The following is a 25,098-nucleotide window of genomic DNA, read 5'->3' on the forward strand; positions in this document are numbered from 1 at the left end:
ATCACGTCATTCAATAATGACGTTCCTTCAAAGTACATCCAGCTCTAAGCCCAGGTGTTGAACAGCTGTTAGGGCAGTATCGTAAATAAATCCAAATACCACCCCCACTTTTGCTGCGTTTTTTTTAATTACATTAAATCCAACTTTGCCATCAAGGAACAGAAGACTCCAAAAATTAACCATAAATTAATAAATAGATTCGCTAAAATCAAAGAGAAATGTTGTTTGAGAAAATAGAGGAAGAAGGGCGGGCATTGATGGCGGAGGGGGAAAAGGAGGAGAACACGACGAGCGAAGAGAGCGTGAAGCTGTTCGTTGGTCAAGTGCCGAAGCACATGACGGAAGCTCAAGTTCTTGCAATCTTCAACGAGTTTGCTTTGGTCGATGAAGTCAACATCATCAGGGACAAGGCTACTCGCGCCTCTAGAGGTTCAACTTCCTTTTATTTCAAAGTTTCAAATCTCTCGCATTTATCTTAGCCTTTCGCGGTTGTTTTTCCCCTTATTTTTTTTAGTGATTCACTTGATTCGTTTAGTTTGGAGTGAGATTTGCGGTGCTTAAAACCCTAATTATGAGGTTTTTTCGTGTATATGTTGTTAAGGATGTTGCTTTGTTATATGCCCGTCGAGAGAGGAGGCCGATAAGGCGATCAATGCTTGTCACAATAAGAAGACTTTGCCCGGGGTTAGTTCAATTTTTGAAATTATTGTTTCCTTGTTTTGCCTTGCCTTTTAGTGATCCGTTGCCACATTGTTAGTTATGTTGTGAAGATCTACATGGTATTGACGTAATTAACTTATTTTAATCAACTTGACTCTTGTTGCTTATTCCGGCAGCTAATATGTAAATGTAGCACAAGGTCGATAACATATAGAACTAGTTTGTGTCCATTTGGCTTTTTGTAGCAAACTTTGTAGGAGTTCTTAACTGCTCTGGCACACTGATTAGGGTACATGCAGATAATGCAGTTGTAGAATGTAGAGTGTGTAAGTTGATACTATTTATTCTAGCTCTTCTGAAGTGAATTGGTACCTAGTCTATTTGTCGTTCTACCACATTATTTTAGTCAATACCTTTCGTATTTGATTGGCCTGCATAAAATTGCATAGCGAACAAAAACACAGCTTATCATAAGAATTATACTGTAACAGAAAACAAGGTTGTTGATCAACATAACTTAAGATGGTTACTTGTATGATTGGATTTATTTATGCTTAACTCTCAAGTATTGAGATGCACTGTGGCAAGTTATGTTTACGTTTTTTTCAGTGATTATCATGCATTCTGATGTGATGGTGTGATATGCATTTTATACAACATGGTATATCCCTGGTCTAAGATTTAGAGTGATTGGTAACTTGATGTCTTGATCCTATCATTCATACTTTTAATGAGAAGTTTTGGGACAATTCAGTTTGAAGTTCTTTATTGTAATCACCTGTCGACTGTCATATAATTGTTCAAAGGGAATTAGAGATCACTTTTACTGTTACACCCAACCCCTCGATGTAGACCTTGCAACCAAATGTAGGATGTCATAGCTGTTGCAGGAGTGACATGAAAACATATATAAATTTCAGTTTTAAACAGTTATGAAATCTTATGTAAAAACGCACGAGTCCAAGAACATGTAAATAAATCTGGAAAATACAAATAACAACTTTGCAAACCAATACCACAGTTTGATAAAAAAAACAATAATGGAAGGTAAATGCATAATATATGTTGAGAACTAAGTGTCTGATCCTCTAGATGTTCAATTCAATCCTAACGTCTTAGTGGAACTGAAAGGGAAGACATAAACGAGTTGAGCCAGAAGCTCAGTGTGATTCGAAGACTTACAAAGAGAGAATAGAGACACTGCACACAATACATACATACATAAGGAAAACCGGAAAAGAGATGCAGAATAGCAAGATAACATGATAACTGATACATGATGATAATAGAACAGGTGATATAGAAAATACAAGATGCGTGATGCATGAATCATTAAGCGGCTAATAACTAATAAGCCCTAACTACCCAGAACACTTTATCACCAGAACATCCAACCTTACGGCTTACTCCAAAAATCAGGGTGTGTTTACAAACTGATAAAAAAATAACCACCAAGGATTAATCGTTAGATATGAAACGCCAGGAATGAGCCACTAGGGATGTGTCATCAGGGAATGCACCTTTAGAAAATAGAGTAACAGGGTGTGGTAACCTCATCAGGGAAATACCACCAGGGTATGAAATTACCATCCCTTGAACGAATGAACCATCAGCAAGTGGGAACCATATCACGGATACACCAGGATATAGTTTTACCATCTGCTGAACCATTAGGGTGTAGATTTATCATCTCTGCACAGATGAACCTCTAAGACTCCCAAGACTCCGAATCAATACCACCTAAAGCATGTAAAATGTGAAGTATTAATGTAACAAGATATAGACCAGATCTATGTCATGTAAATCAGGATATTCAGAAAAAAAGATACTCGAGATAGAAACTTAAAATACGATATACAAGATCAAAATACCACAGAGTAGCAGATGTCAGTTTACGACAAACAAATAAGAAGTTCAAGAGCCAAACATGTTTTACTTTAACAGCTTACTCCAGCTACTAAATTGACTACCGAGCAGATGTACTTCAACTTAAACGTAGACATGGAAGAATACTCAGAGAATTGACAACCAACCATATAGTCTTAATTAAGAGACAATAGAGAATGAACGCACATTCAAATAATTATCAAACAGGTAAGGAGTTGATTCGAACTAAGATAAGGGGAGAACACACCTTGATCGGTTAGATTTGAGATCTACAATTCAGGAACGACAGTCTTCCAAGTCGATTCGATCTCAGGGATTGCTTATAAACCCTTAGAAAGTCTAAAAAATGTGTATCAATTACAGATTAAACCGAATGAATTAAATAGAATAATTGGAGTTCACTTGTCAACAGAAGTCACTTTGGGGTAAAGGTCAAATAGGTCAATTCAAAAGTCAAGGTCAAACTTCAGACTCAATGGGGGAAGTCAAACTAAGTCAATGAGTCTAAATCCGGGTCAAATCTTTGGGTTGAGTCAAATCGGTCATGTGCGAGTCAAACGGGTCACGAGTCATATTGATCCTAGTTAGGCAGGTCAGACAAGAACTGGGTAATTGGTAAAGGTATCAGACTGGTTGGGTCAACCGTTGACTACTATTGTATAACTGGGTCACAAGTCCGATGTGGAATAAAGCTTGGGCCAGATAGATGCAGATTGAGGCTGGTTGTCGACTTGCTGGGCTCCGGTGTAGGCCAAGACAACTGAAGGCTTTGGGTTGGCTTCAACAGAATGACTTGCATCTAGCCCAAGTAAAGATGTACAACGGTAAAACAATGTGCATTCCAAACGTAGGACACGGGTTTGAAACCTTTTAAGGCTAACTTTCAAGCTTTTTATATTTTTATCTTTTTAGCTTAACACAAAAATGAGGAAATTACAAAATGCATCCCTAAAGAATTTCAGGGTTCTCAGAATAGACTCCATGTTTTCACTTGTGTTTAATATGGTCCTTAATTTTCTCTGAATCTTCCAATTAAGCCATAAAATTTAGATTCCATTCAATCTAGTTCTCTAAATGTCAAACTTCAAGTCAATTATATCCCTTTCCCTTCAACTTTGCATTTCTTCTAGTTAAGTTCTGAATTTTAAAATTTATTAATTCTAAGGTCTGATTTACTTGAACGAAACTTCTAGACCGGGTTTCGAAGTTTTACATTCACTGTATGAGTCTTATTGTTAACCTGATCAGAACCAATCTTTCTTTCCTTTTTCTCCTTCTGGTTCAGGCATCTAGTCCGTTGCAAGTGAAGTATGCAGATGGCGAGTTGGAAAGATTAGGTATACATAACTTGAGTGAAATAATTTCTTATAATTCTGCTTCCTATGATTTTGGACTTTGGAATGACTATTTATGCATAACCATGAACTGTTGTCTTCTTTTACTAGAGCACAAACTCTTTGTTGGCATGCTGCCAAAGAATGTCTCAGAAGCTGAAGTTACTGCTTTATTTTCTAATTATGGAACCATAAAAGACCTACAGATTATAAGAGGTTCTCAACAAACAAGTAAAGGTACTTATTCTTTGATCTTGGATATCCTTCTTGTTGAAAAATCGGGTAAAGAAAACAGAAAGAACATAAGAATTTTAACGAGGTTCAACAATGTGCTTACGTCCTCGGTGCCTTAGGCGGCGCTAGTTTTTTATTCAATATCTCATAGGTTTAGGTTGCATCTCTTTTTATAATAAATAAACCCTAGTACATATTTTCAAAAATAACCCTGTACCATACCGGGACGCCCCACATAATCGTAACCCCACTACGAGACTTTCTTTGTAAGGACAGATGATGTTCGCTTCGCTCACTCCTCTCCATCCTCTATCCTCTTTACCGGTATATTTATGAGTCATACCTAACACTTCTCTTTAAAGAAGATAATGTTTTAAGTGCTTAATTGTATACACAATAAAGCCTCAATCTTAAGTTGATTTGAATATTTGAATTGTAGTTGTATTGTTTTCTTTATGGCAGGCTGTGCCTTTTTGAAATATGAGACTAAAGAACAAGCCCTTGATGCTCTGCAGGCCATTAATGGAAAGCATACAATGGAGGTGTGTATTCACTAACGTTTCTGCTGTTTAAAATCAACAAATTACCTGAAACATTGTTCTGAGTTTCTAACCAGTTTTATATGTCATCTTTTGCATATTAAATGTTTCAATGCATTTGAACTATAACAATTATGTGCTAATCATTTTTCATTCTGAGAAAATAAGTTATGATATGAAATTTTAGTTATCCTTTTATCCTTGATTAGCTTAATGAAAAAGCTCAAATCACTAAAAATTCCCATATAAATATGGAAATTATTTTCCCAGGCATCAAAAGATGACTTTTGTGACAATATCCGTGTTATGTGTACAATCCACGAAAAGAAAGTCATCATGCTAAAAAAGCCGTAGTTGTAGTGGCAAAGATTGTAATAAGTTGGCATTTGAATAATACTCAAGCCTGATGTGAACCATCTCCCTCCTACAAATTGTAATTGTTAGAAGATAACGGCCAGCATATTGATTGCACAATAAAATAGACAAGAAGATTTTATGTGGAAAACACTTTCGGAAAAAACCACGAGCAGAAGATAAGAATATTCAGTAATGTCAAAAATAAAAGAATACAAGAGCAATGCCTATGAACAACTTGCCTACTAACCGTAATCCCTAGTATCTATTTATAGGATGGTTACTTGATTAGAAAGGAAATTTGTTTAGTATCAAAGTTATCAAGCAAATATTTTCTGGTTATAAATCCATATTTTATCTTAACCAATATACACGAATGCTTACATCTGAATCTCCTACACCCCTAGCTAGTTGCATAATGTATGTACACATTTGAGAATATTGTCTTCATTAGACCTGGATCGTTTACTTTATAGTTGATCTTTAATCAAAGGCTTAAGTTACGTCTTGCCTTCCAAACTTGAGTTAAGTCGCTTCTTATCATGTCTGGTGAGTGAATTATTTTCGAATAAAGGTGTATTATATGCTGGTCTTTATTTTCTGCTATTTTAGGGTTCAAGTGTCCCTCTGGTTGTCAAATGGGCAGATACAGAGAAGGAAAGACAAGCACGAAGGGCCCAGAAAGCCCAATTTCAAGCTTTGAATAAACCAAGTTCTGATTCACAGCATCCTTCATTGTTTGGAGCCTTGCCATTGGGTTATATTCCCCCATACAATGGATATGGATATCAGGTAGTTTTCCCTTCTCTGCATGGAGCAATCTTCAAATTTCATAAATGGCATATTTAGCGAATAATCAGTGGTTCTGTTCCTCTTTTTAGCTGTAAGAGAGTTGTAAACGGCATTTTATATCTTAATGTGATTGATCATCTCATCACTATTAGGCTCCAGGAAGTTATGGACTTATGCAGTACCGCTTTCCACCAATGCAGAATCAACCTGCATTCAACAATATGATTCCTCCAGTAAACCAAGGAAGTTCTTTGCGGGGAATCAGACCCGACTTCGCTCCCAATATTTCTCCTAGAAATTATGCTATGCCTCCTGAAAATTATGTTGGCTCGGGCTACCAGGGTGTGCAAGGCCTTCGGTACCCCATGCCTTATCCTGGAGGAATCACTAGCCACCATCCATTGACCGGTTCACCTGGTTCAATGCCACATGCAAATACAAGCAGTAATTCTTCATCTTCCAGTGTCGGTACAAGTTCGGGAGGTCAGATCGAAGGTTTGCTATATATTTTCATCTTAGTTTTGTTGTCTTCTCTGGAAACAGATTCTTTGTGATGGCATGTTATGAATTAATTGGTCTATGCTGTCCTAGGTCCACCCGGTGCAAATCTATTTATATATCACATACCTCAGGAGTTTGGTGATCAAGACTTGGCTAATGCTTTTCAAGGATTCGGCAGGGTTTTAAGTGCAAAGGTCTTCGTCGACAAAACAACGGGGGCTAGTAAATGTTTTGGTGAGTGCATTTTATTTTACTTTCCAATCTGATACAAGCAGTAAGGAGTTATCTCTTTCTCAAGAACCCATCTTTGCAGGATTCGTTAGTTACGACTCTCCGGCAGTAGCTCAAAATGCGATAAACACGATGAACGGATGCGAATTAGGTGGTAAGAAACTGAAGGTTCAGCTTAAGAGGGACAACAAACAAAAAATAACTTATTGATGGGGAGCCAAGTCACGGAACGAAGCCAAAAATGTCCAGACGCATGGTCAAAAGGAACTCGGAAATATCGACCGACTGCGATATCAGCATTCTGGATGGATTGAGGATAACCTGTGGTTATAGGTTTCAACCCATCCTTGTAATTGATTCATGGGATTAAAATCCTAGAAACTAATTCATGGTGCCTTACGCCATTTGTATTCTGTGTATCATTAAATTCCATTTTAAGCACTAATTATAATTTATTGATTTTTCCTTGAGATTATCTGTTCATAGTATAATTCTTTGGGGGCAAATTCCATGATCACTAAATGTAGTGTTTACAATTTGTTTTTTGCTATTCAATTATTATTAGAGAAAATCGCCTCAGTGACCAAAAAAAAGTTATAATATACGATTTTAACCAACTTTTTTTGGATTTGCCAAAATGACCAACAAAATCGCAACGCGAAATAAAAATCGCAACGCGATCCCCAGAATCGCAAATCAGTTTCCAGAATCGCAAATCAGTTTCCAAAATCGCAACGCGATTCTTGAAAATCGCGATGCGATAGTACAAATTCGCATTGCGATTTTCCAAAATCGCAACGCGAATATGAAAATCGCAACGCGAACACATAAATCGCAACGCGTATCCGTAAATCGCAACGTGTATCCGTAAATCGCAACGCGTATGGGTAAATCGCAATGCGTATCCGTATATCGCAACGCGTATCCGTAAATCGCAACGATAATACATAAAATCGCAACGCGTATCCGTAAATCGCAACGCGATATTTAAAGCGCCATTATAATCGCTACGCGTATTTTATTTTCAAATTACAAAAAGAATATTAAGACAAAATCCCGTAATCGCAACTCATAACCTAAAACCTAAAATCACAACTCAGTCCCATCTCCATCTCTCACTCTCTACGGCGAAGAAATCCGTCCCCATCTCCGAAGATTTCCGTCCCCATCTCCGGCGAAATCCCTCACAACCATTCACGGTCAGAAATCCCTCACAATATTCAGAAATGGAAAATCAACCTCCGAGGGTTAGTTTTTTAATTATTTTTTTTGAAATGTTTGCATTATTGTAGGTTTTCATATTGAAACTGATGATAAGTTTACTGGTCATTTCAATAATAGATTAACCATTTCACTTAGATTTCATTTCGCGTTACGATTCTGTCGTTGCGATTTTCATTTCGCGTTGCTATTCTCTCGTTGCGATTTTCAAGTTAGTATTTGTCTTTGTCTTTGTTCTGTCTTTTGGTTGAAGTAATGCAATCCATTCAAGTTTCAATTTGCAGAAGAGTCGCAACGAGATAAATGAAAATCGCAACGAGAGAATGACTGTCGCAACGAGAGAATCGCAACGCGAAATGAAAATCGCAACGAGAGAATCGCAACGCGAAACCAAAATCGCATTGCGATTTTCATTTCGCGTTGCGATTCTCTCGTTGCGATTTTCATTTCGCGTTGCGATTCTCTCGTTGCGATTGTCATCTCGCGTTGCGATTCTCTCGTTGCGATTTTCATTTCAACCAAAAGACAAAACAGTGTTGCAAATTTTAGTTTCAAGAATAAACTACTACTTTTTATGTTTATTGTTTTTGGTATATCTTCACAGTGTAGTTTTTGGTATATCTAACTTGGTATGTTTATTGTTTTTGTAGAAATTTTTTTCGGCTCAATTGACCTTGAGAAATAAAGTCAGCCTGGCCACTACAATTGCAAAGAAGCTTTCACCTGCTCAAAGACAATTGTTTGAGGAAACCTGCTTCGGGCCATGGCTGAGAGTACAGCATCCGGGTGGAGATGCTAATTTGACCCATTTGTGGCTTCAGACCATGACATCAAATCTACCCGACAGTATACAACGTGGTGAGGAAGAGATATGGTTTCATTTTCCACCAGCGTATACTTGCTTTGGGCGGAAGGAGTTCTGCTTAATCACTGGTCTACGATTCGGACACGATGATGTAGGCCGGTACACTCGTCATATCGCCCGCCCATCATGGTTATCCCGGGTTTTTCCGGATGAGTCAATGGAGAAGCCGAACCTACATGTCGACGACCTGAAGAAATTATTTAATAAGAAAGCTGGTTTCACTCGGATGGAAGACGTCGATGTTGTCCGAGTATGCCTTCTACTACTTGTGTATGCCGGCTTTTTAGGCAGAGAGGCCAGACAACCTATTCATCGGGAGCTAATAATATTGGTAGAGGACCTGAATGCATGGAATCTGTTTCCGTGGGGTTCGTATATATGGAAAGCTACCTGGACTAAGTTGTCGTCTGCCTTTGATGACCGCAAAAGTTTGCGGGGCGATGGGTCCAAATACACTTTGTCAGGCTTTGTTTGGGCCTTTAAGGTAAGAATTTCTATAAATGTTTCTAAAATTATAATTAATTATTTAACAATTACTAATTTGTTATTATATTGTTTGTAGATTTGGATATTCGAGGCTTTCCCCAGCATGCGTACATATGCAATAAAAACGTCAAATGATATTCCCAGGGCTATTTCCTGGAAGAGGAAAACTCTGTTGGATTGGGAAGACTTAATACCATATGCCACAATAAATAATGTAAGTTAACACAAATACTTTCATATAATATATAAACAAGTTATTAATAGTAGACGTTTAACTTTGTTTGAGTTTTTATATTTTAGGAGGCCAACATTCCATTACAAAGACTGTCACCCACGGAGGAAGAGCTTGCCACTGATTGGTGGCAAGCTAGTCAGAGTTTTTTTGATGGCACGGATGATGAGCAGCATCCACTTCCTCCAATTCGAGAGCCATCACCTCACCTAGAGCCATCACCCGATCGTGACGACTATACACCTCTAGAACGAGAGCCATCACCTATCCCGTCACATCATCGAGCCTCTTCTCCACCATCACCTCATGATAGGCGACCGGCAAAGATGCCACGACTCCTATCTCCCTGTTCTCCACCTCCACCTCAACGGGATGAGTCAAGGGAGTTACGTGATGAGGTCAATGCCTTGCGTGAGGAGATCGGTACTCTACGCGATAACGATGGTGCATGGCGTGTGGAGGTGTCAACTTTACGTGGTGAGGTTGCCGCTCTACGTGAGATGATAGTATCGTTGCAGAATGAGGTTCATACTCTACGCAACGAGGTAAGTTTAAGATTTTCCATATTTAACTTAATGATAAATTTACTCGTAATTTCACTTAGATTAGCCATTTCACTTAGATTGCTTAGTAAATTTGTTCGGTTGCTGCCAATTCTGCTAAACTGTGTATTCTTTAACACTGTGAAATAGTATTTGTCTTTGTTTTGTCTTTTGGTTGAAAGTAAATTTGTTCGGTTGCTGCCAATTCTGCTAAACTGTGTATTCTTTAACACTGTGAAATATATTTGTCTTTGTTTTGTCTTTTGGTTGAAAGTAAATTTGTTCGGTTGCTGCCAATTCTGCTAAACTGTGTATTCTTTAACACTGTGAAATAGTATTTGTCTTTGTTTTGTCTTTTGGTTGAAAGTAAATTTGTTCGGTTGCTGCCAATTCTGCTAAACTGTGTATTCTTTAACACTGTGAAATAGTATTTGTCTTTGTTTTGTCTTTTGGTTGAAAGTAAATTTATCCATTCAAGTTTCAATTTGCAGAAGAATTTATAGTTTACTTTCGCAACACGAAACTTAAAATCGCAACGCGAAACCAAAATCGCAACGCGAAATGAAAATCGCAACGACAGAATCGCAACGCGAAACCAAAATCGCAACGACAAGATCGCAACGCGAAACCAAAATCGCATTGCGATTTTCATTTCGCGTTGCGATTCTTTCGTTGCGATTTTCATTTCGCATTGCGATTCTGTCGTTGCGATTTTCATTTCGCGTTGCGATTTTGGTTTCGCGTTGCGATTTTAAGTTTCGTGTTGCGAAAGTAAACTATTTCTTCTTCTGCAAATTGAAACTTGAATGGATTGCATTACTTCAACCAATAGACAAATCAAAGACAAATACTAACTTCAGGGTATTAGTTTGAAACATATTTTTCTTTGTTATCTGATGCATTTTGTGAACTATGATAGAATAATGACTTGGGTGAATACAATGCAAGTTTGAAACATATTTGTCTTTGTTTTCACTGTTTAAATATCATGTCTGTTTATTTACTGATTTTTGTATTTAATTATTTAGCGGCCCGATAGAGTGGATGCTTTACGTCGGGTTATGCTTGCACGACGGAGTTCACGCATCAGACAGCGTGCACGTGCTATTAAGTCTCCGTACACCCCAATAGTGCGAAGACACCGCAAGAAGAAGCCCGACTCGCCTGTCATCCCTCAAGAGTCCACTCCTATCGTTGAAGAGGCCCCCATATCATTCCTCGAGAGTCCCCTCCCACCGTTCAAGAGGCAACTGTCATCGTTGAAGAGGTCCCTCCCACCATTCCAGAGCCCGATTCACATGGGGTAATATATCGAAGTATTGAGAAACCCCCACCGGTTCCGGACATGATGGATGAGAGTTGGCTCTCGTATGAGTTACCGGCCAGTACCATACCGGTATCTGAAGAGGAGAGGGAACAACTACCGGACACAATTTTGGATAACACCCTTTGGGCTAAGACCGCAGTTGATATTTATCTACATGAGCGGAGCAAGGGGTGTTTCACTGACATATGCAAGCTCACCGATGATATCTTTTTGTTGCTTGAACGGCCTTGGTGGGGCGTATTATTAGGGGTCGAAGACAATGGCTATTTCGATGGGGGGGTAAGTCTTATATTTTTCTTATATTTCAATTTGATTAATTTTTTTTTAAATTTATGTAAGTCACTAATATATGTCTTTTTTTGTAAAACAGCATATCGATGCGTGGGTGACACGTCTTCTAATAATAAGAAAACTTAAGAAAAATAAAAATATACGATATACAATAATGCCGACGTCTTTTCACGCCGTTCACTTGAAGAATGCACGAGATGAATCATTTGATTTGGGCAATGGACAAGCTAAACTTTATCCTGCATGGTGGGAGGTCGATAAGGTTAGTATTTATTTTAGATTGAGTTTAAAGGTTTTATGAAATAAGTGCGCAAATGAATGAATTATTACTTATGATTGCAGGTGTTTATCCCTGTTTTGGAACGTAAACATTGGATTCTCGTCGAGCTTCAGCTCCCATCCCTTAAGACAATAGTGTATGACAGCATGATAAATTACATATCATTGGCTGATTTAAGAGATGTTATTAAGGGATGGAGCTCTCATTTGGCTAAATTCTTGGATGCGATCAATTATTGGACTCGTTCTGGAAACAAGAAGCCAAAGAAGCTCAATATTACAGTTATTAGAGACGAGACCGCGCCACAACAAACGAGCGGAGCCAGAGGAGATTGTGGTCCTCTCGTATGCTTGGCGTTGGAGCGTTTGACGACGGGAAGCATCAAGTATCTACCTCCCACCGATAGAGATAAAGCTGCAGTAGGCTTGTGGTTTCGGCATTATATGGCTAAATCGATATATACGAGACGCTGCCTACCTGCATCCGCGTTATAAAAATGTCCATAAACAATTGGTAAGTTTATATACTTATAAATGAAAATGTTTGGTTAAGTAATTAGAATTCAATAATTTGCGTAGAAAGTGTTGTTTGAACAAATGTTTGGTTTCTGCAGGTTAATCTCAGAAGTGAACTGCGTGAAAATGATGTCGAGCTGCAAAAGTTGATTCAATAGTTTAATTGATTGTTTTTTGATTGTTTAATTGATTTGTAAAAGTTGATTCAATTTTTGATTGTTTAATTGATTTGTAAAAGATGATTTGTAAAAGTTGATTTGTGTAATTGATGCGAACATAATTCTTATTTGTGCTTGTTTAATTGATTGAAATGTAATGGTTGATTTTGTTGATTTCAATCTGCATTATGTTGAAGGCAAAAATGACTATCGCAATGCGAAATGAAAATCGCAATGCGAAATGAAAATCGCAACGAGAGAATCGCAATGCGAAATGAAAATCGCAATGCGGAAATGAAAATCGCAATGCGTTTATAATTTCGCATTGCGATTATCTCGTTGCGATTTTCATTTCGCATTGCGATTTTCATTTCGCATTGCGATTCTTTCGTTGCGATTTTCATTTCGCATTGCGATTTTCATTTCGCATTGCGATTTTCATTTCGTATTGCGATTTTAATTTCGCATTGCGATTTTCATTTCGCATTGCGATTCTCTCGTTGCGATTTTCATTTCGCATTGCGATTTTCATTTCGCATTGCGATTCTCTCGTTGCGATTTTCATTTCGCATTGCGATTTTCATTTCGCATTGCGATTCTCTCGTTGCGATTTTCATTTCCGCATTGCGATTTTCATGTTGGGATTTTCATTTCGCGTTGCGATTGTATTTTCCGTGTTGCGATAGTCAAATGCATGCCTAATAGTGATAACAACTGAATAACAAGAGTTGGTTAAGTCAAAATGGTTGGCCTGAGTCATTAATTCAACTGAAAATGTTAAAAGTTCACACATAAAATCCACATAATACAACGTTTGCATATGAGCTTTTGATGGCAACGTTTACATAATACACATAAAATGTTAAATGTTAAAACGTTTACATAATACAACTGAATAACAACGTTTACATAATACAAAGTTCACACCATATGAGCTTTGGATTTTGATGAGGATCCATATTTTGGTAGAGGAAAAGATGATTTTGATGGCACTGGTGATCCACATGTCAACCTTGTATGACCACTTTCCTTGCACCGACTACATGTCGATCTCTTCTTCTCTTCACCCTTAGACGGTATACGATCGTGACTTTTTGGTCGGCCAGGTAGCCTTCTGTCCATGGCTGGTGGCAAAACTGTTTGTAAGTCATCTGGTATGTCCCACTCAGAAGGATGTGGAATAGGGTAGACAATCTCGGCATAAGTCTGTCGATAAACTTCTGTAGTGTAGCAATCCATAGCGTATGCGCTTGAATCATCTTGGTTTAAATGAAGAGCAACTTTTATAACATGGCCACACGGATAACCAGATGTTTGCCATTTCATACAACTACACGTCTTTGCATTTAGATCGACTAGCCCATTTAAGTTATTATCCAGTACTTGAAACAAAGTGTTTGAACATGGTTCAACTCTCCATGACGTTGACTTCACAACACGTTTCGTTATCTTTTTTCAGTCCATGGTGTAACACGATGTTCCAATGTTCCTGTAAATTTAAATAAACAATACTTAGTAAAATATATAAATATGATAAGTTACGAATTCAAAGAAATAATACCTGCATGGTTTCTTTTCTTGTAGTACCACTGTTGAATAGAGGCTCGAAAAAACTCCATTAACATAGTAATGGGTAATTTCCGGGAATGACGACTTAGAGCGTTGATTGATTCTGCACTATTAGACGTCATGAAACCATATCTTGCTCCAAGTTGATGTACTCTTGACCATCTTTCAAACCCGACATCTTCTAGTGTTTGAGCACACTGAGGCAAAACACGTCTTAAACAATTTATATGCTTATTGAAATCCACTTCCCGATAAGCTTTTACAGCCTTCCAGTATGTCCATTTGTGCTTTTTTATACCAGCAGACCTTGATTTTAGATTTCTATACAAATGAACACCACAAAGTCCATGAAAAGCATCTGGGAAACACCTTCTAACAGCGTTGTCAATTGAGTTTGCCCTATCGGATATGATTGTCAGATTGCTAATAGGACCTATGCAATCCCTAAGATGCCCCATAAACCATGTCCATGAATCAGAGGTTTCAGATTTGCCAACCCCGTAAGCTATTGGCAATATCCCATTGTTAGCATCCATGGCTACTGCTAATAAGTTTACTCCAAGGTATCGACCTTTCAAATGTGCTCCGTCAACTATAATAACTGGGCGCATGCAAGTAATAAACGAACGAATCTACAAAATAATATACACAAGAAATATAATCATTTAAATGTGAAATGCATGTAACTAACAAAAATGAGTCAACAAAATTATATTGATTTACTAACCGTAGCACCAATGGCGATAAACAGCAACTCAAAGCGTCCATCTCTATCTGTTTTGATATGAGTTACCGACCCAGGATTTTTCAGCTTTAAATTGTGACAATAAGCCGGCAGTTGGGCAAACGATGCTTCTGGCGACCCCCTCAACAATTCCAAGGCATAACATTTGGCTCTCCAAGCTTGAGAATATGATATACTAATCTTGAACCGAGCATTCATGTCAGTCATAATTTCATGTCCCCGATATACCCTGCCATTCAAAAACATTAACTCAGCCAGAAAACCACCCAACACCTTTTTGTTTGCCTGTCTATGGTGAGGAAAAACTTGGGTTCTTGAACATGTATGTTTATCAATAAAAGTCCTAACTTGAAACATTTTGCAATCTTTTATTCTCTTTGCAATCATACGCCACGTACAGTTTTTGTCAATCATACACCTTGTTTCGAAACGATCTTTGCTTGATTTGTTAACTTTTAGTTGATAGCCATCTTCCACACATTTCGTATATAAAGCTATCTTCAAGTCTTCCTTTGTATCAAAACAATCATCTTTCTTGATACGAATAACTTTTGTGTAACAATCAACTGCTTTCTTTATCAACTCTTCTTCCGGTATCTGAAGTAATTCTGGCATATTCCAGTTATACGCCCGTGGCATTTTCTTTTCTTCGGGGACTTTTTCTTCTTCTTTTTCTTCTTCAGGATTATATGAATTACAGAATGGATGTTCAACATGTTCATTCACAGTCGTAACTTCCTCCTCATTATCATCAACATTACATTCTTCGGCAACGGCTGTTTCATCATCAAAATTCGGGTATTGACCAATATCAATATCATTACACGCATGGTCTGTTTCTTCTTCTGAAACATCATCAAAATCCGTGTATTGACCAATATCAAAGTCCGGATATTGACCAAGACCAAATTTCGAATACTGACTAGTAATCACAATTTTTTCTGTTGGCTCATCATCGTCTAACTGGTCAATACGAAAACCGGAATTTGGTGCTGAAAGTTGATTGGGATTTGGATTAGAGAAAGGTTGTGGGTTTTGAGAAAAACTTAGTTGATTACTACCCGCTACTGACCCAACAATACTACTTCTAGGTTCAACAACATACAATGTAACATCATCTTGTGAAACACTAATGTAAGCAATGAATCGTTCAACATCTTCATTGTCGGTTAACAAATAAACTTTACCATTTCTCTGATAAGATAGCCTAAATCCACTTAGGGGCTCTAAATTCAATTTATTTGAAACACGTAGCATTAGAGTTTCATAAGTTAACTTTTGTAAAGACAATTTTAGTTGAAGATTTATGGGTAAAGGCATATATTGTAAAACACCATTAACATTATCCCATGACCCTCCAAAACACAAATCTATCCAAACATGATCAACATTAGATGATTTCATGGTTGTAACTAAACAAACGAGATGCGAAACTAAGACCTGTTGCCGGATGGGGAAGGATGTCGTTGGATATAGGAACGGATGTCGCCGGAGAGAGTGATAGATGGAGATGGAATGAGTTGCGATTTAGGGATTTAGTTTATGATTTCAGTGTTATATACCCAAAATTTCAGTGTTGTGATTTACAGATTCTCGTTGCGATTTACGGATTATCGTTGCGATTTACAGATTCTCGTTGCGATTTACGGATTATCGTTGCGATTTACGGATACGCGTTGCGATTTACGGATTATCGTTGCGATTTACGGATACGCGTTGCGATTTACGGATACGCATTGCGATTTACGGATACGCGTTGCGATTTACGGATACACGTTGCGGTTTACGGATACGCGTTGCGATTTACGGATACGCGTTGCGATATACGGATACGCATTGCGATTTACCCATACGCGTTGCGATTTACGGATACACGTTGCGATTTACGGATACGCGTTGCGATTTATGTGTTCGCGTTGCGATTTTCATATTCGCGTTGCGATTATGGAAAATCGCAATGCGAATTTGTACTATCGCATCGCGATTTTCAAGAATCGCGTTGCGATTCTGGAAACTGATTTGCGATTCTGGGGATCGCGTTGCGATTTTTATTTCGCGTTGCGATTTTGTTGGTCATTTTGGCAAATCCAAAAAAAGTTGGTTAAAATCGTATATTATAACTTTTTTTTGGTCACTGAGGCGATTTTCTCTTATTATTATTATTGAAAAGGCTATTCAAATATTTTTCTCATCAATATACATTGAGGATTTGTTTTTTTCCGCATGAATGGTGAATTAATGTTGTAGGTCGTGATGTGTGTCACGGGTCATTATTATTTTTCTTTAATATTTACACTTCTTTAAGTTTATTCTAATATCAACATTATTTTTTTAAAATATACCCGATAAAATATAATTGCTACTAATTTTAAATTCTATTTTTTCCTTTATAATATAAGATCAATGTTTTGATCTCTTTAAGATGTGGTAAATCACAGTCAACTTTTTTTACTATAAATCAAAGTTGAATATAAGATAATATATGAAGTGTTTAAATCTGAAATCTTAAAAATACAACAGTAAATCTTATAACTACTAAAATAACTTAATTTAAACAAATCACCGATAATTTTCAATTCATATTACTGGTTCTCAGGAAAATAAATAACCTTATAGATACTGCAACTAAATGACCATCCAACTCAATTGGTAGAGCACAAGGTTCTTAACCTTGTGGTTGTGGTGTTGAGTCCAACGGAGGGTATTTCATAATTCGGAGGTCTTCTACGGAAATTATTCTCAAATTGACGTTGGGAGCAGCCTACTATACTACCTTCCTCTTATCCCATTACATATGGGAATATGGATTAGCTAATTTTTATAAATACCGCAACTACTACCGTGAGTGGTACTAAAATTAATAAAAGCCCATACCCCAGCTCCTCGTGTCATTGTCGTGATCCTTTATTTTCAGGCTTTCAGAGTTTCCAAAGTCACATTCATTGATTTATGTCCATGTTGGGATGGGTGTTTGAAATTTTCAAAATCCAAATTCAACTTTTATTGTTCCCATTATCCTATAGCGGTTTTAATTTTTAATATATATATATATATATATATATTAAAAATGATTTTAACATTTTAGAACGTATATTAATTATGAAACGAAAATGTATTAGATATGTGAGATATAGCCCCTTAAAATAATATTATACTAAGCAAGCATGACTACCAAGGCTGGTCGATGTTACAACAGTTTGAGATCCTAAATAAACAACACCAAGTTCGGTTTTGGTTTCAGGTTCAGCCGTCGCTGAACCACACAAAAGTTAATGCTCAACCAAACCCCCAACTTTGTCAATTTACAAGGAAGAGAGACAACCCAAAATGTGCAAGTGTTGTTCTAAATAATCCGAGGGTCAAATCATCGGTCAGCCGGCAGTAGACATAGACGACATGTCGGATGTCGTAGACTCATCATCGAGTTTGTCTATCATATCCGCATCGCCAATGTTCTTCTCTCCGTTACTTGTACTCAAGGCAGGATTCCCTTTCCTGTTATCTGTGTAACTTCTTGGACTTCCATGGTCTATCTGGGACTGATCAGCTGCTTCCTCCGAAAAACACTGTGTGACATTCTTGTTTTCATCCGGTTGACTTGAGACAAACTCCTCTATTTCACCTAATGACTCGACATCAGCATCGACTTCGTCTTCATCTCCGCTACAGTTATTGTAAAGGTTGTTATCATAATCGGACGTCGGTCGTCTCAGTTCACAACTCGTATCCGTCTCATGCTGACTATCAAACTCCTCATCTGTAGGGCCATCACACGAATGAGATGACATCGGTGAATACCCTCCCGTTGCCGTCTCTTCACGTTTCCGTAGTGTTTTGATGATCAATGTCTTGAGCAAGTTCATCACTTGAACAGCATGCATCAGAGCCGTCAATGGATCAGACATCTGCTCAAGAGAAAACCAAAGTTGAATGCATCTCTACCTGATCTAACACATCATAAAATTCTTACGATTTCGAGGAAAGTAATGCCCCCATACCCGAGTCATATTCGGAGCAAAAACCATAGCAATATTCCTTGCATTCATTTTGTTCGACTCCTCTTCCTCGACGACATCCGCCATAAGACCAACAGCCCAATCGAGCAGTGCAGCTTCAGTAGGCTTTAGCTGCTTCACTAGGTCAACAGACTTTTCTTCAGTATTGCATTTGAGAACCTCTTCGGGGGAAAGTCCATCGAGAACCCCCGAAGGAAGCTCTCGGAGCCAGGCTTTTATAAGGCCTGCAAGACAGTGGACATCAATATTATCAGGCACAATGCCCTTGTTCAGTTGATCTCTTACACGCTCCTCTTGGCCGTTCTCTGGATTTATCCGGAAAACCCCCTCCGCCTACAAAACCGATCACCGGAGAATAAGATAAATTGGATACACAATGATGTTAATCGGACTCGGCAGATCATATGTACTTATCAAAATTAAAAACCTTTAATCCTCCTTGCGAATAAAGCCGCTCCTGCATCAACAACAGTATAGTGGGGACGCTGTTCCCATTGGAATCGAAGGAACATTGCATTGATTCCGCTGAGACCCCAAAAACACTAGCACTGTAAGAGAAAAGACATGCAATTAAGGATCACATTGTACAAATCAAAGAATACGATAAACAGGAAATTAATATCAGTTCAACAAAAAGGAAAGAATCCAAAGCGTACACAGTAAAAAAGTATTATCAAAGGAAATTTCTTACAAAAATCCAAATATCTTGGCAATAAGATTTTGGAAATAGAACAGTGAATAACATAATGTTATTTTCTTCAGATACAACTCAAAAGTCAAAAGGTCAGTTTTTTTACCGCTTTGCAATAGAAAATTTGAAGAAGGCAAAAACTTTCCAAGTTTTCTGGGTTTTGGTTCTCCAAAGCTTAATTATTTCAAAAATCTCTTAAAAATGGCATGTTTAAATTCTTAGAAGACCTTCAGTTCAGCTATAATGCAGCTAAAAACTACCATTTTTTAGCTAAAAACTGCTAAAAATCTACTCCTTTACCCTTCTAGATCTAAACTGCACAAGAACACAAACATTTCAACTTTAAAAATTTAAAAAAAGGGACCAAAACGCAGCTGAAATCTTTGACCCCAAAAAAGCAAAAAAGAAGAAGAAGAAGTAAAGGGAATTAACCTGGCACTTGGTACCCGACTGGGGATTTCAACTTGGAACTCAACGGGAAGGCCCAAGAAGCCATTGAAACGATCAAAGGTGACATGGGTGACGTGTCTTACGTTAGTTGGCCACCCGATTTCCATATGATGAACGGTGGTGGATGACATTACATCATCTTGTCTATCGATTCGACAAGACACCATAGATTTCCTCAAAGCAGCCAAGAGCAGCGCCAGAACAGATATCTGGTTCTGCTGCTCTTCCTCGCAGCTCTTGACTCCTCCTTTAACTCCTCCCTTCCCACCGCCACCACAGACACCCCCTTTGGTCACCATCACTAGACCGGTCATTTTAAGTAAATGCGCTGGTTTCTCTCTCTTCGAAGGTCACGAGGCTTTAAACTTTGTATGGGAGTTCTCTTGTTGTGTTGCATTCAAGAGAGTTGAGCCTTTACAATATTTTTATTTCGAAGTCTGCGAGTTTTTAAGTTTTTTTTTTTCTTTCCCTGCTAGCTAACGGACACTTATCTTTCAAAATTTCATCATTTTTTTTAACTTTATCTATTGTGAAAATTCTTATATACCTCCTCCTTGAAATAATATTACGAGAATGCCCTGTATCCAAATAAACAACATTTTATGCTAATATACGTGTGTCAATGCTGTTAATATTTTCTAAATTTAATTAAGTCATTATTTGTATTTTTTTACTATTCTGAATCATTTAAATCATAATCCCTTTTGGGTTTTTTACAATATTAGTCATCTTATAAACCTTGTTCCATGCCAACTCGTTTCGTATTTTAAAACAAATGCATTACTCTATTAAGTCATGGATTGAAATATAATTACTTTATAAGGGTTGCGACTTTTCATGATTTTTTCTATCGAAATAATAAAATTATAATTTCATTTTAATTCGTAAGAATTGGACGAATAATAATATTTTTTAAATGGAGAGAAGGGGAGAAGCATTTCCCAATAAATTGGAATTGGAAGACTGTAGAGCGTGGTCCAAACTATATTCATTTTTTGTAGATTAGTTCTTAAAATAATTTCTCATCCCAAAAATAACTCACAACCTGATAGCTCTCGTCTGTTGGAAAACGTGCTGCCGCAATTTTGATTTAATCGTTTAAATTTTAATTTCAGTGGAGGGTGGAAATGGTATTAAGGACAGTTTGGTCATTGCAGTTAAGGGAGACACGAGTTCTGTGTTAGTCTTCGGGACTTTGTTTTGCTTCTCACCGCCTATTCTATGTCGATTAATAGGATGAATATGAGATGGGATAAATGAGGAGTTATTTGATTTTTATATTTAAAATTTTTATTTTAATTAATTTAGATTAACACATGTTGTATATTTAATGTTGATGGGATTGGTGAATTTCCTAATTTTAAGATTTTTTTTTGTTTTTACGAAAGAGGGTAAATTATTCGGCAGAGGGAGGGAGACAAGAGATCACAATATGGGTCCCACCTTCACCAACGTCCATTTCACGAAACCCCTTTCTCCCTCCAAGATCCTACCCATTCGAATTTCAAATCCCCTCTATTCATCATTCCAACCAGTCACCGTCGATCGTATTTCATTCTTTTTAAATTATTTTTAATAGTACGATGTAATTATAAATGGGTAAAGTATAATAATGATCACTGAACTTTTCTAAAACTTGCATTTATGTCCTCCAACCTTTAAAACTTGCAATACAATCATCCGACATTTAGTCCGTTTGCAATATGATCCCGACGTACCGACCGTTTGACGCCGTTACACGACCGTTAGTACATTTGTAATATGATCAGTGAACTTTTCAGGCGCTTGCATTTAAGTCCCTAACTTTTAAAACTTACGACATAATCATTAATTTTATTCTAAACCCCAAAATCCTTTTCGATCTCGAATTTCCTTTTTCGCTTCTCTCTTCTTATTTCCAGCATAACTTTTCAGTCGGGGATGAATGGGAAATTCTAATCTAACTTTGAATTTTGTGGAGGTGTTGACTTGAATAAGGGTACATTGAGAAAATACCCGACTAAGGGACTAAGAGATTAAGGGACTATCGGGACCATCAACGATTTAAGGTGTAATATTAGATACGGGTCATCTCAGGTGAAACATAGATGTTCGATGAAATACTTGTGAGAAAAAATGGGATTACAAATGCAGAGTTGACAAATACTACTAAGATGAATTAAGCATCATTGTTGAAAGCTACCAACAAAATTGTAATTATTTTGTATAAATGACATATAATAATTTATTCGTTCAATCATTGTGGTTAAAGATTTTCCAACAGATGATTAAATATAATGAAATCTCAAACAACGCCTTCTCCTCTCAGTCTATTTCGCTCACATGCACTCTCGTTTGGTTTTTGTTCTTCAGTTTTCCACCATGTAAAATTGTAAACCCAAGCAGTGCTCTGTCTTTCAACTTTTTATTTACAAAGAAAAAATAGATGAAGAATTGCTGGAATGCAACATCGGTTACGTTTATTTCTTAGCTTCTCCCCTCACTTGCAAGAAGATATTTATTTTCTCTTTTGGGTTATCCGGAAGTAAGCTTTTTCTCTTTCGCACTTTCCCATTTTCAGCTCGCATTGTATGTTTTTTGTTGAAATTTTTATATTTCTGAAACTGCATGTCAAGGATCTGGATATTCAGTGTTAGTTTTGAACCAAAACCATTTAATTTTCTTACTTTCTTCTTAATCAAAACTTTTGGTACTCCTTATGAAAGATATTCAATCCATCATAAAATAAGTGAAAGAGGGTCGTAGGCTAAATTTTTTTTATCTTCTTGTTTGGTTTTTCTTTAAATAAGGGAATTGGTTGTGAGTATCGACATAGTGAAATCGCTAGGATCAATCCGAGAGACTATTGGTACTAGTTTACTAGGAATTGTATTTATCCGACCTGTGGCTTTTGGAGTCTTGTGAGCTCGTATTCTTTTTAATAAGTTCATGTTGATTATGGGACTGATATACCGTGAACTAATTTGATTTTTACATGTTTTGAAAAATTTACAGTTGAATCTTTCATAAGAAGTACTAAAAGTTTTGATTAAAAATAAAGAAATAAAATCATAGCTTTAGAAGACATATACATGCACGCAACTTTTAGTTTTTATTAAAAAATATATTAAATTCAGTTGAATATGTGTTGAATTATAGATTTAGAATACAATTCTGCATGCACACAACTCGAAAGACATCAGGACAATGTAGCATATTTGGAGCAGTTACTTGATATGTTTCCCGGTCATTGCACATTTGCACTTTCATTTATAGCACACACACATATATATATATATGTTTGTTGCAGTGTCATCTATGTTTTATAATGTATTTTATTACTAACATGCAATGAATTTACAAGAATTATGGGGTCCTTTGATTTTAGTTCCGCTATATGTTTTAGATTCTCATCATGTTTGGCTATTAAGGAACATTAAACATAGAGCATTATAAACAATTATATGTTAAAAGGGTAGGTCATTAATGCATTTGCAATTGGTAATGTTGTATTTGGCATCTAATGTATATCTTAAACAACCCATTTGACGCCTTAGCTTTTGTAGTGACTATGAACGAACCTCTTTCCCTTTATTTATTAAGACCTCCTTTTGAATGAATTATTAACTGATCTTCTTGGTTTATTTTAGTTATTGATTGGTTGTATGTTGTAGTCCTATGAACTAAAGCTCTTTACTATTTTCGCAGCCGTTGGATGTGCATGCTAAAGTTCCATCCAAACCTATTGGATTGTCATACCAAAGTGCGGCAGCTACGAACAAGACAAATTGACCTTGTTACTTTTACTTCAACGGTTTATGTAATAAACGTGATAGGTGCACTTTTCATGTTCAAAGTGCGACAGCCGTTGGATGTGAATGCAACACACCTCAAATTTATATTGAAGTAAACACTGTCAAATAGCAAATTTATGTTTAAATTTTCAAAACATTTTAATTACATTCTAAACCATAAATTACAATCATTATTATCGTGTCATTTATGATATTCACCGATCATTTTTTTATCTACAATTTTTTATTTTAACTGGGAGTTTTAAGTTGGATTGGACCTATTATATTAAGTTTGAATAGGATTTTGCATTTTATATCATAACTACATTTAAATAATTAAATTTAATAAATGTAAGTTGGTTTTTCAATGGATTTAATTTTTTAATTTGAAAATAATCCCAAAATATGGAAAACCGAAAAAATAATTAAATTTAATAAATGTAAGTTGGTTTTTCAATGGATTTAATTTTTTAGTTTAAAAATAATCCCAAAATATGGAAAACCGAAAAAACCGTGTTAACTAATTAAATCCAACCATCGGTTTTTATGTTTTAATCAAACATCTATAAACTAGGGATTCTTAATGAGTTGAGTTGTTCTTGTGTTGTTTGAATTTGATTCGATCAATGTTCTATTCAATTTGATTAGATTAAATATTTTAACGAGTTGAGTCGAATAATATTCAACTCGTCTCGATAAGTTTGATAACAGTTCGTTATTTTTTATATAAATTTCTAGTAATCACCTTAAAAAGTTGTTTAGTTAAAAAGATAAAGCCTATTTAATAATTACTAATTTACTAGATAACAAGAAATATGCTAAATTACTGATTAATTACTACTAATAGTTTATTAATTTTCTCATAAACAAAAAATACTAATTTATTAATTTACTAGATTTTACACAGTTAAAAAAATAGGGTACAAAATTTGGGGAGTTTAATGAGTAATTAAACAAGTTGAGCAACAAATTTTTCTTTTAACGAGAACGAGTCGAACAAAGTGTAATTGTTCAATTACAAAATTGAGTCTAATTAACAATTATTAATTTACTAGATAATAAGATATACGTTAAATTGCTAATTAATAATTACTTATAATTTATTCATTTTCTAATAAACAAAAAAAAAACTAAATTACTAATTTATTAGATTTTACATATAATTAAAAATAAAATGAAAATTTTGATGAGTTTAACGAGTAACTTATCAAGCCTAGCAACAATTTTTTTATGAGCACGATTTGAATAAAAATTCATTGAACTTAGAGAACAACAAATTAAATTGAACAATAAGTTATTTTAACAAATACTAGCCGAACACTTAACTCACGATCGATCTGCTCGATAATCGCCTTAAATAATGGATCTAAGCTTTCAATGAATTGTTCATATAACATATATTTAT

The 25,098-nt window shown here is 36.3% G+C and overlaps 2 protein-coding genes across 5 annotated transcripts; one reads left to right on the forward strand and one right to left on the reverse strand.

Annotated features, from left to right (window-relative positions):
* Positions 1 to 230: 230 nt before the first annotated feature.
* LOC120141165 (RNA-binding protein BRN1-like) lies at positions 231 to 7,002 on the forward strand. Of its 4 annotated transcripts, none has more exons than XM_039156099.1 (9): positions 231 to 429; positions 602 to 684; positions 3,833 to 3,884; positions 3,993 to 4,118; positions 4,575 to 4,657; positions 5,621 to 5,800; positions 5,953 to 6,283; positions 6,392 to 6,535; positions 6,615 to 7,002. In XM_039156099.1, the coding sequence occupies exons 1-9, from the start codon at positions 258 to 260 to the stop codon at positions 6,740 to 6,742; spliced, it is 1,299 nt and encodes a 432-aa protein (XP_039012030.1). In that variant the 5' UTR covers positions 231 to 257; the 3' UTR covers positions 6,743 to 7,002. The 4 variants fall into 4 exon arrangements, with proteins under 4 accessions (XP_039012030.1, XP_039012031.1, XP_039012028.1 ...); XM_039156100.1 differs by having other exon boundaries at positions 6,001 to 6,295; XM_039156097.1 differs by having other exon boundaries at positions 232 to 429; positions 5,953 to 6,295.
* Positions 7,003 to 18,036: 11,034 nt separating this feature from the next.
* LOC120141231 (rho GTPase-activating protein 2-like) lies at positions 18,037 to 20,362 on the reverse strand. Its single transcript, XM_039156162.1, has 4 exons — positions 19,903 to 20,362; positions 19,207 to 19,327; positions 18,762 to 19,112; positions 18,037 to 18,668 (listed from the first exon to the last, which is right to left on the reverse strand). The coding sequence occupies exons 1-4, from the start codon at positions 20,232 to 20,234 to the stop codon at positions 18,135 to 18,137; spliced, it is 1,338 nt and encodes a 445-aa protein (XP_039012093.1). The 5' UTR covers positions 20,235 to 20,362; the 3' UTR covers positions 18,037 to 18,134.
* Positions 20,363 to 25,098: the final 4,736 nt, after the last annotated feature.

This window comes from Hibiscus syriacus, unplaced genomic scaffold, assembly GCF_006381635.1.
Source record: "Hibiscus syriacus cultivar Baekdansim isolate YM2019G1 unplaced genomic scaffold, ASM638163v2 tig00110794_pilon, whole genome shotgun sequence".
NCBI lineage: Eukaryota > Viridiplantae > Streptophyta > Magnoliopsida > Malvales > Malvaceae > Hibiscus > Hibiscus syriacus.